General features: G+C 59.6%; 1 protein-coding gene across 1 annotated transcript in view; it reads left to right on the forward strand.

The window, feature by feature from the left end:
- Positions 1-6,850, forward strand: part of GNA12 (G protein subunit alpha 12) — an 80,217-nt gene extending 73,367 nt beyond the window's left edge. Inside the window, exon 4 of the mRNA XM_031471325.2 lies at positions 1,211-6,850. Within this exon, the coding sequence (XP_031327185.2) occupies positions 1,211-1,780 (570 nt within the window). The 3' untranslated portion in view covers positions 1,781-6,850. The remainder of the gene's footprint in view (positions 1-1,210) is intronic.
- Positions 6,851-13,773: the final 6,923 nt, after the last annotated feature.

Genomic DNA, 13,773 nt, shown 5'->3' on the forward strand with positions numbered 1-13,773 from the left:
CAGACACAAAAGTAGTCTAATGAAAGTCCAGGGTCAACAGTTACTGCTCAGGACGCATCTTGTTTCACCAGCCTCCTCCCCACCCCCCAGGGGCAAACCCATCATCGTATCGTTTCATCAGTGATGTTTTAGAGTGTGTCTCGTGACAGATAAGGCTCTAAAACTCATAACCACGATACCATGATTTCTCCTAGAAGATCCACAGTAATGAGAAAGAATAAATCCGTGTATAACTGAATCGCTGCTGTACATCAGAAACTGGCACACTGTACATCAACTGTACTTCAGTTTTAAAATGGTAATAATTAGAAGTTACTCCTTACTATCAGCCAGTCTCCCCGCTTGTCTCAGTGATGTCCCTGGGGACGCTGCGCCTTTCTAGCAGTTTGAGCCGCCCTCCTGGTAAGGCCCACCCGTCACAGCTGGCCCGTGTCACTGAAGCTTCTTTCCGTCTGTGGGTTTCTCCCTCCCTCTTTTCTTTCTTCCGCTCTATTTGATGCAGGAGTGACTGGACCATTTCCCCTGTGGGGTTCCTTCCATCTGGACTTGGCTCTTCCGTCCCTGCAGTGCTTTTGAGGAAGTTTCTCTCCCCCGTGTGCCTTGTGAATTGGTAGTTGGGTCTAGAGGCCCCGTCCCTGTTGCATTTTTGGCGAGGATGCTGCATGAGCACTGGTGTGCAGTGATCACTGCAGAATTGCGTAGCGCAGGATCAAAGCGGCCTGAGGGACCACAGTTGCCTGTGTGTTGCTGAAGACTCTAGGAGTCCTCCAAGAATAACATATTGAATATATTGCAGGCTAAATTTAAACAGCATTGCAAAACGTAACTTAAATCAGTTCACAGTAAGGTTTTGGAAGACGTGTGGCCTGGAAGTTAGGAAAATAGAGGGTAGCTCTGGTGCAGGGGGAGAAAGGATGGTAGGTCCCCGTGGGGAAGGGAGTGGCTGGGACTTCAGGCTGGGGCCTGACAGGAGGAGTCTGACCCTCCATCCTCAGTCTGATGGGCCCCCATTCACTTTGAAATGAGCCGCTTAGTTCCTTCACTTTCTGTTTCACGGTAAGTTTGTATTTTTGTACGTCAAAGTTGCTGTTGGTATTGAGTTCAACTTTTTGCAGAAGTCCGTCTCACTCTCTTCCGCTCCACCCCATCTTTTCGTTCTTATTTTCTCATGTTCTTCCTCCTAAATTGCTCCCTTACCCTGTTTTTACAGAACTACTGCCCTAGCAAGCAGGACATCCTGCTGGCGAGGAAGGCCACCAAGGGCATCGTGGAGCATGACTTTGTCATTAAAAAAATCCCTTTCAAGATGGTGGATGTGGGTGGCCAGCGGTCTCAGCGCCAGAAGTGGTTCCAGTGCTTTGACGGGATCACATCGATCCTGTTCATGGTCTCCTCCAGTGAGTACGACCAGGTCCTCATGGAGGACCGGCGCACCAACCGGCTGGTGGAGTCGATGAACATCTTTGAGACCATCGTCAACAACAAGCTGTTCTTCAACGTCTCCATCATCTTGTTCCTCAACAAGATGGACCTGCTGGTGGAGAAGGTGAAGACCGTCAGCATCAAGAAGCACTTCCCGGACTTCAAGGGCGACCCCCACAGGCTGGAGGACGTGCAGCGCTACTTGGTCCAGTGTTTCGACCGGAAGCGGCGGAACCGCAGCAAGCCCCTCTTCCACCACTTCACCACCGCCATAGACACCGAGAACATCCGCTTCGTGTTTCACGCTGTGAAGGACACCATCCTGCAGGAGAACCTGAAGGACATCATGCTGCAGTGAGGGGGCCCCTCCCCGCCGTGGCCGGACGTGCCCGCCGCCCGCCGGCCAGGGGCCGTGCCGCTGCGACGTTAGCTACTGAAGCCTGGGGGCTGGTGCAACTACTGAAAGCCCAAGCGGCCACGCTGGTGTTAATGCGGAATGCCTGGTAACACAGCTCGCTTTCCTCTTACAGAAACTGTTCCTTTTCTGACACAGTTCAGCCGAGGACCACGTGTGTGTGCGCACACGCACACTCATTAATGACAAACACAAAACCCATGGCTTCGCAGATGGCTTTTCTCCAACTCATTAGTCCTCAGTAAGGAGCGTTGCCTGGTGACAGTTGTAGGCACTGAAGTTCATGCCGAGCTCAGAGCCCCCGCACCCACACCCCCCCAGCCGCGGGGCCTCAGCGCCACCCCCAAGGGGGCGAGCTGCCTTTTCAGCCTCCTGTGCCAGTTTCCCGAGAGGCCCCGACCCCGGATGTACAGGAAGTGAGTGAGCACTCGCAGGTGTGGACTTGCCTTAATGCCCCCACCGTGTGTCACATTGCCCTGCGACACACATGATGCTGACGGTGAATGTCCCCTCCCCTCGCCCACCCGCCCCGACCCCGGCAGACTTAAACCAGCTGGCCTTGCAGATGACTCTTCTTCTCTGGAGTCGTCTCCCGACACCTGCAGTAGGCTGCAGGGAGCTTTTCCCTCTCCGGATGTAGCAGGTTGCCTCTTGTCCTCTCAGGGGCTCCTGGGAGCCGGCCGGATTGCCAGCAGAGCCCTCGTTAACGTCCCAGCCACCCGGTGACTTGCTACACACCTGACCTCTCGGCAGGCCCGCAGACCCCGGGGAAACCCGAGTCCTCCGCACTGCCCCTCCGCCAGTGCCTTCTGACAGCCGGGCCGCTCGCGGCCGGCCCCGAATCCAGATTCGGATCCAGGTCTCTTGCTTCTGTTACCGCACACACACGACAGGCCAGCGCCGTCGGACGTGGCTCTTCTCTAGTGGAATAGCCGAAGGCTGGGAATGTGCACATGAGCTGGTCAGCCTTACGCTCAGCCAACTGTCCAGGTGTCTCTCTGTGTCTAAAACTACATTGCATTCCGACCTGGTCGCCGCTGTGTGGGACTCTGCTGAAAGGTCTGTCCTGTCTGGCACCTTTAGGGCTTTTCCCAGCATGTGAAAGAGAAAAGGCGCCCTCTGTCAGTGGTACCCGGATGTCGCTGTGGTCTAATAACATCCCTAGGCCCCGTCCTCGGGCCACACTGTTCCCGGTCCTCGCTTGCGCCCCACCAGCCCCACAGTGACCTTGGCAGACGTGACCCAGAGGAGAGGGAGGAGGAAGGCCTGCTCCGGAGTCACCCTTGTTATCAGCGTTTCAATGAGGAGACGACGTGAAGCCCTCTTTCCCTTCAGTGCTCAAGGCTTCCTGTTGACGGTGGCTGGGGCTTCCGCTGGCCCCTTGGCTGGAGGAGACTTGCTGTTTTTGTCTTGCTTCCTGTGGCCCTTGATAACCTGGAGGAGGGCACGGCCCGGGACCAGGGCCGACGACCACGGTTGAAGGGGAAAGGACGCTCCCATGGCTCTGCCAGGCAGGTCCGAGGCCCCGTCACCGTCCTGCGGAGGGTGGTGTGGGCGGCCCGTGTCGCTGCCGGGGCTCTGGGTGGCTCACGTGCTGCTCACCGCCTTGGAAACGCTCTCCGGGGCCCTGGTGGAGGGGGCGGCCCTGCGGGCGGCGTGGCCGGTGGAGACGTTTGAGCGGCTTCCCGGCGGGTTGGGGCAGCACGGCGGTGCGCGCTGTTTGTCCCTCATGTGGTCGGACTCGTTTGCTGGTTCGCGTTCAGACCTGGACGCGGGCATGTCATGAGAGGCCATGACGGTCGAGCGGGGCGGACCCCGGGCCCGGGTCCCCGCCCAGCTCAGAGCTGACCCGCTCTCCTCCTGTCAGGGCTGAGCAGGTGACTCAGAAGGCCCTGAAGGCGCCCGCTCCCCTCGCCCTGACTCCTCGTCACTGGAGGAGGAGAGCGCGGTCTGAAGGCTCGGCTCGGCCCGTCCACGGCGGTCCTGCGCGCAGAGCGCAGCCACCTGCCCCCCAGGCCTGGGGCTCCTGTGTTTTAACTCCTCTGTTGTCCTTGCCTGTTGTCTTTCTCGCTGAGATGCTAGAGAAGCGGGGCACAGTCGCGCCTCATCTGTTACTGCAAAAGAGCAACAATAAACTCCCTCAGACTAGGCATCTCCTCGCTGTCACGCTGCTTACACGCGAGGCGCGTGCACGCTTCTTAGCTGAGGTGTTTTTCTAACTCTTCTGTTTGTAGAGAAATTGTTTCAGAGATACTGAGTCATGGCTCTGTAACTAGAGACCCCTAGACGCCTTATTTCATTTATTCACTTCCTTGATAAAAGAAAAGTGAGTCAGGTAATTTTTCACTCCAAGAAATAATCTTGAAACAAGACTGTCTTGACAGACTAACTCAGGCTCCCTGGGAGCAGACGCTGCCCTGCGTTGAGCACTGGCGCCTTCGGGATGGGAGTGGTTGGGCGAACTGCTCATGAGTTACACTTTGCACAACAGGTCAGCATCAGCAGGAGGGGCCAGTTTGATGAACTGACCACTTCCAGCCTCTGGGTGTTTATTAAAATACATCCTGAGTTTCTCTTTGCTTAACATCACTCAGCAGCCACAGCCAACGTTAAGTTCACCCTCCAGCCCCCGGGCCCAGAGCAGAGCGAGGGCTCTGACCCTGATCGTCCTTGAAGGCTCACCATTTGTTAGTCACAGCTTTCCCTCCATGTGGGAAACAAAGCCTGGCGCGCCGGAGAGCCGCCCCAAACCCTGTGTTGGGCGGGAGCCTCCAGATGAGGACCCAGAACGAGGAACGCAGCGGGTAGCTGTAAACACATGCGTGATGCCCTGAGACCGGGGAGCTGGAGGAGGGACCCGGTGACGGATGCAGGCGCGTCCAGAGGCAGGAGACCAGAGGAAGCCCCAGGGAGGTGTGGGGCGGGGCCCTTTCCCTGCAACCCTGGGGGGCGCCTTCCCTGCACGAACGGCCCCCTGTGGGCAGAGCTCACCGTGCTCGGGGTCCTGTTCTAGAAAAGGACCACCTGTGCCATCCAGTGGCCGTCGCCTGGGTAGCACGTCGTGTGCGTCCACATGCGGGGCTTGAACTGCCCACGGTGGGCAAGGCAGGATCACCCCCCCCCCAAAAAAGTGTGCGCTTCATCGCGCACGTGGCTGTGGGCCAAGCTCTTTGGGTGTCAATTTCTCCGTTTGTAAAATGTGGACAAAATTGGGACACTCGGCCCCGGTGCCCTAGTTGGATGACCCGAGTGAGGGGCTTTGCACGGGCCCTGGCCTGGGCCACGCGAGACGTCTCATGCCTGGATTCCTGGCTCCCCGCGATGGGCAGGGGATGTTTGCCATGTGTGGCCAGGGCCCAGGGCCATGAAGCAGAGAATCCCAGAGGGTTCCTTGCAGGTTGGTGGAATCCTGTGCTTTGCACGGTGAGAATTCTGTTCCACAACGTCGTGGCCGCCGAGGCCTCCCCTCAGTGTGACCGGCGGCCTGCGTCAGGAAGAAGTGGCGCTGGGCTTCCGCTGTGTTTTAAGAGTGGAGAGCCCCACTAGCCTTTGACAACGTGCTGGGCAGGCCGTTCGGGTCTTCTGGCACCAGTTTCTCTGTCAGGTACATCGGAAGCGAAGCCGGGAAATTTAGGGAGCTTTGTTTGAAGAAAATGACAAGCTCTTTTGAAGTTGTCTGCTTTGCACAGGAGCCCTCGGGAGAGGTGGACGGGCCTTGTGTGGGGGATTCCTGTGTCAGACTCGCGTCTGGGGTGCTCGGCCTGCAACCGGGGGGCCAGGAGCTGAGCCCCCCAAACGGGCTGCTTTTACTGACAGCGTCTGTAGGGCACCTGCTGGGCCCTGAGGGTGGTGTCGGGCCCCCCGAGGGCGGGAGCTCGCTGGGCTCAGTTAAGACGGCTCTGATGGCTGGTCTGCGCCGAGTTCGGGGAAGGGTAAGGCTGAAGCCTGGGGCTGACTGCAGGCGGAGGGGGCCTGTGGGCCGTGGTCCCACTGTCAGTGTCTGCCTCCTGCCTTCTTCTGGGGAAGGACTTCAGGTCCCGAGGGGCCTGCCTGCTCTCGTGGGCCTCGCTTCCCCTGCTCGGCCTCTCTCTCCACGACCCTCTAGAACGTAGAGGCTGGTGCTCTCCAGTCTTGAGGGTGGCACCTAAAACAGGTGGCTGTGGTTCCTCCGGGTGGAATCCTGCCGCAAGGCGCAGCAGGTTGCTAACTGCCCCGAGCCCCCCGGCGCCCTCGTCTCGCTGGAGGGCACGTGGTGCTTACACCCCGGCGGGGCTCGGAGTGGCGGGCACCCTGCGGGGCTCTGCCCGCCTTGAGGGTGGTCGGGAGCCTGGAGACCCCAGGGCTCCCTGCCTCAGCCTCGTCTCTTCACCTGCCCCCTGGGAGCAGAGCTCTGCCCAGCGTGTGAATGTCCTATTCAAAGACCACCTTCTGGGTCACAGTAGGAAGGGGCGGGTTGTTTCAGAACCGAGTGAGGTCTCCAGTGTCCTGGCAGGACGGGTGTCCCTGGAGTTGGTGCCCGGGTCTAGCAAGGGCAGAAGATGGGGTGGACTCAGAAACGGGCCATGAGGTTCCTGCCCAGAGAAACGGCGCGCACAGCGCAACGGGCGCTCCCCGGCTGCCCGGGCTGGGGAAGAGCTGGAGCAGGCGAAAATCGCTCTTAGGTCTCGCACTGACCTCCAGTCCTCCTGTCAGCACCCAGCAAGACACCTCAGCACGTCCTGGCGAGGCTCTTGTTACAGAGGACCCAAAGACTTTGCATCTGTTCCCGTAAACGCGGCTCTGAGGCTCACTTCAGAAAGAAGTGCGAACCTAGCTCCACCTGAGAATGGGTTCTCCGCTTCCCAGCTGCCACGGAGGTAGTGTGTGTGGTTGCCTCGTGTGTGTGTGTGACACAAACCACAGGGGAACACTAGAGCAGCCCTTGGGGTTCCTGGGCCAGCGGAGGACAGGCGGTGCTGAGCTGCGTGGGGCCAGGTCGTCCGGTCTGTCTGTGAATAAAGGGCTGTTGCTCCAGGCTTGTGATTCGGCCCCCTTTTTGTTTACACTGAATTCACTTTATTTTGTATTTTTAAAACTGATTTTTCCCCCACATGAACACAAACCCCACTGTTCACAGTCAAGGTGGAGGCCTCCCCATGACCGCACTTCCCAGCAGAGCCGGGCCATTCCCAGTGGTCGGGGCGGCGTGGACCGCGCATCCCACCTGCTGAGGACGACCTGGATTCCGACAGAGGGGCCGCTGAGCGCAGGACTCCTGGGGAGCTGGCTGTCAGCAGGCCCTCAGGGCCCCAGTTCTGGTGCTTTCTGGCACTGTTGGGACGAGCCTGGGCACGTTTTCCAGGTGCGCTCACCTGCAGACAGGTGGCCGGAGCGCTCCATCCATGCCTGTGCACAGGAGGCTCATGTGCAGCTGGGAGCGTTGGCCGTCCCCTCCACCGCCGTGACTGTTAAACTCTCACAGGCCCGTTGACAGGGAAATCTGAGATCTCCGTAGAGTCTGTCCATCTCCAGAACCTTCACATATTTCCTTCTGACCTGGCTTGCAAATTGCAAAACACTCCGAATGTCTTCCTTCACTCCCTTTGAAGCAGCTAAAATCAGCCAGCGCGTCAGTCCCCATCGACACAAGTGCGGTCGGGAAGTTCAGTACCGTGTGCTCAGCCCCCTCCTCGCTGCCGCGTCCCCAGCTCACCTCGTCAGCGCTGTGCTGTGGCCCCTGTTGCGTGGGGAGGACCCCTAGAGGGGACAGGGCAGCGGTGATCAGCTGTGGCGTCCACTGCAGAAATAGCTCTGAGCTCTTCCAGGGTCTCTACACACAGAAGGGAAACTCACAGACAGCCAGGGGCTGGGTCTCGGGCCCCTCCCTGGGATGTCGCCGCAGCCCCACGCCCGCTTGTGACGGCACTGATGGTGAAGGAGGGACAAGCTCGGTCCACAGACACGTCATCCCAGGTTGAAAGATGTGTCTTGCGGTGTGAAAAGTGTGTTGTGTAACTGGGGAGGCTAGTTCAACCTGGTTTGTGTGTATGATTTTTATAAATCTCTTAAAATTGGCCTTAAATTACATTTGTCCTGGAGTGTTGCGTCCCTGCTGTCCCCGCAGAGCCGTGAGTGAGGGCTCGTGAACAGGGGAGCACGTAACTGGACCCTGGACCACGGACCACGTGTTCAGTGTCACAACCGTGGGCTTCCCGGGTACAGCTCCCTCTCAGGCCGGCGGCTTCCGTCCCAGAAGCGAGGTCTCCCGGGGGCATCGTGCACCAAGCGAGGGGAGTGGGCGGTCAGGGTCTGGGCCCGTCCCCCTCATGCCCTCCACCCTCGGGGCTGCCTGCTTGACGACCGTCACCAGTGCAGGCCGCAACCTGGATGAAACAGAGGAAAGCAGTCGAAGCTGCAGCCTCACGGCAGAAAAAGTGCTGTGGGTAACAGTAGTTTAAATAGAAATAATGACCCTCCCCTCCCAAAAAAGCAGAGAAAGCTGGCCTTCGTGTTGCAGCACATCGGCAGCTTCAGCCGTGGCCCTGGGGAGCGTGGACACGGAGCAGCACTTAGGAAGTGGCCCGTTGTGGTGGCACGTTTTCGTAACTTTGGGAAAGTGACTGGCACAGAAGAGGAGCCTAGAGGACGTGTGGTGGCTGAACACAGACCCTGCAGCCTGCCCACGTCAGCAAGGGTCCGTCCCTGAGAGGGGGCCCTGCCGCCGAGAACAGAGCAGCCCTGCAGACACGTTCCGACAGGCGCCAGGCACCTGAGTGGGGAGGGGTTACTCACTGCGCTCATGTGGTAGACTCTTGTTTTCAGTTAGATTTCTAGAATGTCACCCTCTTCTCTCAAGGCTCCTCTCTCAATTCGTTGGTTAACGTGTTAATTTTGAGAATGGAAATGTAACACGTAAGCCCCACAGGAGATTCAGATTACGCTCAATTCACTCGGCAGGTCGAAGCCCTCCATGACCCCGGGGTCAGGATGCCGGCAGGTGGGCGCGCCTCCACTCAGCTCTGGACAGGGCCAGGGCCCATCAAGTCCTTTAATCAAGTTGTGATCAATGCTCACGAAATCAGGGCAACGTGGTTGCTGCTGGGAGAGGCCTGTTTTGGGCCCAGCACCGGGGGCCGAGGGCCTCCCGGGTCCCGGGCAGGGAAGGAGGCTCAGCCCCGTGGACCTGGCTTCACTCCTGCTCGGAGCCCAGGACCCAGGGGCGGTGCTGATGAGAAGCAGGAGAGGGACGGGCAGGCCCGAGGACAGAGGAGGAAGGAGGGTCCCCACACACGTCAGCCTCCACCCCTGGGAGCCAGAGGTGGGGCGGCGGTGGGGACACCGCTGTCCCCACCATCCCCTGAAGGGGACTCTCCCCAAAGGGACGTTCAAGGGACACGCCCCTGGTCCTTCCCAAGGAGCAAGGGTGGAAAATGGCTTGATGTGGTCTCAGGGGGAGGTGAGCCCCACCCTGCGCCTTCTTCTCGCACAGGCGGACGTGCTCCCGCGCCTCCCTGCCTTAATGTGAGGTGGCTGCTCTCAGGAGGGCTCCTTTCTGCACACTGGGCCCCCACGGGCTCTCCTTCCAGGAACCCGTTTGCCAGCAACCCTGTCCCCCAATTTAACCTGGAGGGCGGGAAGGCAGCCCCACTGACAGGCGAGCCGGCCCTGTGCCCCCTCCCCACCCGCCAAGGTGAAGGGCTGTCGGGCACAGACGTCAGTTACTCCTCATTTGAAATCCACCTTTCGTGGCCCAAAGGCTGAAAGAGGGACAGAGAAGGGAATGACCAGCTTCCGCAGATCAGTGCTTCCAGGGGGCCCCTGCCCCGCTGGTCCTGCCGTCCCCGCAGCAGGTGAGTGCGAGCCCGCAGGTGCAGGGAGCAGCGCAGGAGCCGGCTTTCCAACCAGTCCCCACAGATCACAAGCCAGCGAGAGCCCGTTAAACAGAAACGTGGTGGTCGCACTGCCAGAAAGAACAGCACGGTAACCGTGGTGAGAATGTCCGGGGACCAGGAGGGAAGCCACGCGGCCTCGCGGAGTGGTGTTCCGGCCGCGCTGCAGCCGGGAAGCTGGCACCGGGCGGAGGTCGGGTCAGGGAGCGGACAGGAGAGCCGAGGGGCCGCGGGGGTCTCAAGCCAGGTGACGGACACCAGGCTCGGGACAGCAAAGTTGGTGGAAATGCTTGTGTGGCGTTGGCCACACGTGGAGCTGGTTTTGCTTCTGGTTAGTTGAGAGCCTGGGTCGATCGCGAGGCCGTGCGAGGTTGGATCCCTGAGCAGCCCAGGAGGCAGGGTCCAGCCACCGCTTTGATGAGCGAGTCCTGGGTCCTCACTGAGGTGGGGGGGGGGGTCGCCTGAACACAGTGGCCAGGACATTTCTTGGAAACTGCTTTTTAAAATAACCCCGTGACATAAGCTTGCATTCATTTGCCTTTTTACCCAAGAAGCTGAGTTTAAAAATAGACCACGGTCATTCTGGGTTCTCCCTGACAGAGGTGCTGGAAAAGGCAAGGCGCTCAGCGCTTCCTGCCCGTCAGTCACACGGGTTTCAGCAGCTCCCGAAGCAGCAGGCGCTTCCCGGCCGGTTCTCTGTGTTGAGCTTTCACAGCCTGACATTCTAAGGGTGATAAATTTGCTATTTCCTGGGGTTTCCTTAGAACCGGGCTCCTCTGTGCACAGCCATCAGGCCTAGCCTGGCCCCACTAGAGATTCCAGCCCCGGGAGTGGGCAGGGGTCGAGGCCAGCCAGCTGTGGGGTCCACAGCGCCAGCTGCCCCCCACGGCCTGTCCGGGGCCCAGGCGGGCACAGCCAGTCTGGAGGCAGCCCCCGTCCGCTCCCCGGTGGGCAGGCTCCAGCTCAGGTCCTCCCGGTCTTCACCAGGGTAAAAATGCTCCTGGGGACGCACCCTCGTCACACAAACACGTCAGCGAAGCCCGAGCAACCCCAGGCTTTGCTTGAGTTGGCGTCTCTGCCCCAGCGCGCCGGCCACCCACCCAGGCCGTTGCTCAGGCCTCCGGAGTCTTGAGCCGCCAGAGAGCTTCCGGGCAATCTGAGCACCCCGGGCAGAGCCGGCCGAGGGCTGGGGCGGAGGAGCCAGGGGTGCAGGGCTCCCACCCTCATGTTTTCTTCCCGACCCTTCCTGGTCAGACTCACCTGGCGTGCCTTCCCAAGAAGGACCTAGAACACGGAAGGGCTGAGTCAGGGCAAACCTGGTCTGAATACCAGCAGCCCCCGCTTTGCAGCCCGGGGCACGTGACCAAATCTCTCTGCGCCCTTGGTTAAAATGGGATAAGGGCACCTGCCTTGCAGGACGTAAGAAATTCTCTGGTGCTTAGAAGGACACCTTCAAAGGGGAGTTGATTTGCAGGGACGATCTGCCTGCCTTTTTCCAAACTGATACGGGTCTAGCAGCCCGGCCCTGCTGTCGGGCCCATGAGTGACCCTTCCGTGTGTGTGTGTGTGTGTCCCTGGAATGCTATAGCTGTGCCTTTGAACGTGGTGGGCTCTAAATTTTGACTCCTAGCTTTACTGTGAGCTGTGTGGCTAAGCCATTGTGTGTGTTTTTAAGCCCTTTTGGAGATTGCTTTCCTCCCAGCAAGGTCTCAGTCAGGCGCCCCATGGGGCAGTATTATCAGGACCACATCCCTGCCCATGCTCTGGAAATGGGGCGACGGTCGAGGGGCTCGGGGGCTGAAGTCGCTTTCCCACGCCACCAGGGCTCAGCTGCCGGCAGGAAGGGCGGGGCGGGCGGCTTTCGGGGTGGTTCCCCCCCACCCCCGCACCTGATGGCGAGTTTGGGCTTTGGGAGGGGAGCAGGGGGAGGTGAGAGGCAGGGGAGGGCTGTGCTATCTCTTAACTGAGGGCCGGCGGGCACTGCTGCTCCACCAAGATGGAGTTCCGACGTGGGCTTGAAGCTGCTCTCGGAGGCACTGGAGATGTCCCAGCCCCACCTCACATGTGGCGACACAGGTACCGTAATGAGCCCCAAGCACTTTTAGCTCCATCCAAGCCCCTCCACCCCGGCCCACGCGAGTGTGAGGGCACGAGGGGTCCATGGGCAAGCTCTAAGACCTCTCCTGTGACTTGCAGGGACCTTCGACAGATAAGGAGATGAGAAAGCAAAAAAGTTAATTTCATGCATTTACGAAAATAAAAACCAGGGCCCCTTGTTTCTGGGATAAGGTTCTCTGTAGACATTGCAGTTCAGCCCCGTTAAGGTGCCCAGCTGCACCCTGTCTGGTGAACATGCCTTTGCTCCTGGAGACAGTGTTCACTGTCACCTCTGCGGTAGCAGCTTCCCAGGGGACTGTCCCACCGGCTCCTCGCCCCCGGCAGGGACAGAACCTGGACCCCTATTCTAGCAAAGGAAGGAATCTGATCTCTGTTCCTGAAAGTTTTATTTTCAAAGCATTCCTCCCAGCGGCTGTCTTTGAAAATTGTACTCCATCTGCAGCTGGTGGAGGCCAGGGAGGAAGCGGTCTGTCCCTCCCAACTTCAGGATGCTGTTTTGGGACACTTATGACAGTTGGGAGGCAAAGGCCATGGGCACAGATAGCTGGTGCTGAGGACCTGGCATGGATCCCTCTCTGTCCCCTCTGGGTCGTCTTCCATCACTGAGGCAGCTACTCTTCACAGAAAATGGAGTAGGTCAGATGGTGTTGCCGGTGTGACGGCCAGTCCACACGGTGGGGGGCAGGTCTTCCACCTCACGCTCCTCGGAACCTGGCCACAGCCCGGAGGTGGGGTCTACAGCCCCTCCCTGGGTGTGAGCACAGGTGACAGGGCGGCCTTAATAGAGTGGAAGTGATGATCTTCAACCTCTAGCCTTTTCCACGTGATTCTAGGAAATCGGCCGTCAGCAGGCAGCCGCCACGCTTGAAGGAAGCCGAGCCACGCGGCAGCCCCGTGAGTGAACCACGCTAGCGCTGGCCGCTCCGGCCCCCCAAGGCCTGCCCGCACCGCAGACTCCCGAGCTAGAGTGACGGTTGGGGTTTTAAGCCACCGAGGAGGGAGCGGTGTGCTCACAGCAACAGACACCCAGGCACCGGCCGCCGCCGTCCTGCTGGCGGTGGGGCCCCGCGACACCCCTTCACAGCCGTGCGGGCGGGGGCGGGGGCGGCAGAGCTGCATCTGGTCTCCTTCACATGCACAATGGCCTCGTTCCTTTGCGCTTTTCTGGGACTGGGACCTACATTCTCACCTGGCCTGATTCCAGGGAGGCTTCAGGCACTCTTGCTGGGGGTGGGGGTGCCCTCCTGATCCTGTATTTGTGTTTTGTGTTGTCTTTCTTAGAAGGCCCCCAAAACTGCATAAGCTGCCCACAAGCCGCAGGGCCTGTCCCATCCTCACCCCCTCCCAGATGGGAACGTAGCTGAGCCCACTCCTCACTCTGCTGGGATCCTGCCATCAGGACCAGAAGCATCGCTCCCCAACATGTGTGATCATGAAAACAGGGTCAGTTCATCAGGAAAACAGTCAAATGTGTGTGTCCATAAAAGAGCTTCAAATAACCAGAAGCAAAATTTGGCAAAACTAAAGGGAGCCCATCCTGCAGGGGTGGTGGGCGTTCTCACGCCTTCCCGGCGACTGAGTGAGCTAGACCCGAAGGCCCCGCCGGACAACAGCTGTCCTGGACAAAGCCCTGACCACGCCACCCTCGTGGGCGTGCGGACTGACAGTGTCAGACAGCGGTCCCGGGGACAGAACCCCAGCTGGCTTTCCCCACTGCCAGTCACAGCAGGCAGCTGTCTGGGGAGGCAGAAGGGCCTCTGCTCACAGCACCTCCCACCTGCCCCTGTGACACCCTCCCTTCCTGGTGCAGAGCCCTGGGCACGTCCTCCAGTGGGTGGTGGCCGTCCCCAAGGCCCACGGAGACGCCCTCCAAGGCCAGAATGCAGTTCTGCTGCAGAAAGCAACCTTTCTCGGGGGGGGGGGGGGTGCGCTACATAGAAACAACCCCCT

Source organism: Camelus dromedarius, chromosome 24 (genome assembly GCF_036321535.1).
Source record: "Camelus dromedarius isolate mCamDro1 chromosome 24, mCamDro1.pat, whole genome shotgun sequence".
NCBI classification, from domain to species: Eukaryota; Metazoa; Chordata; class Mammalia; order Artiodactyla; family Camelidae; genus Camelus; species Camelus dromedarius.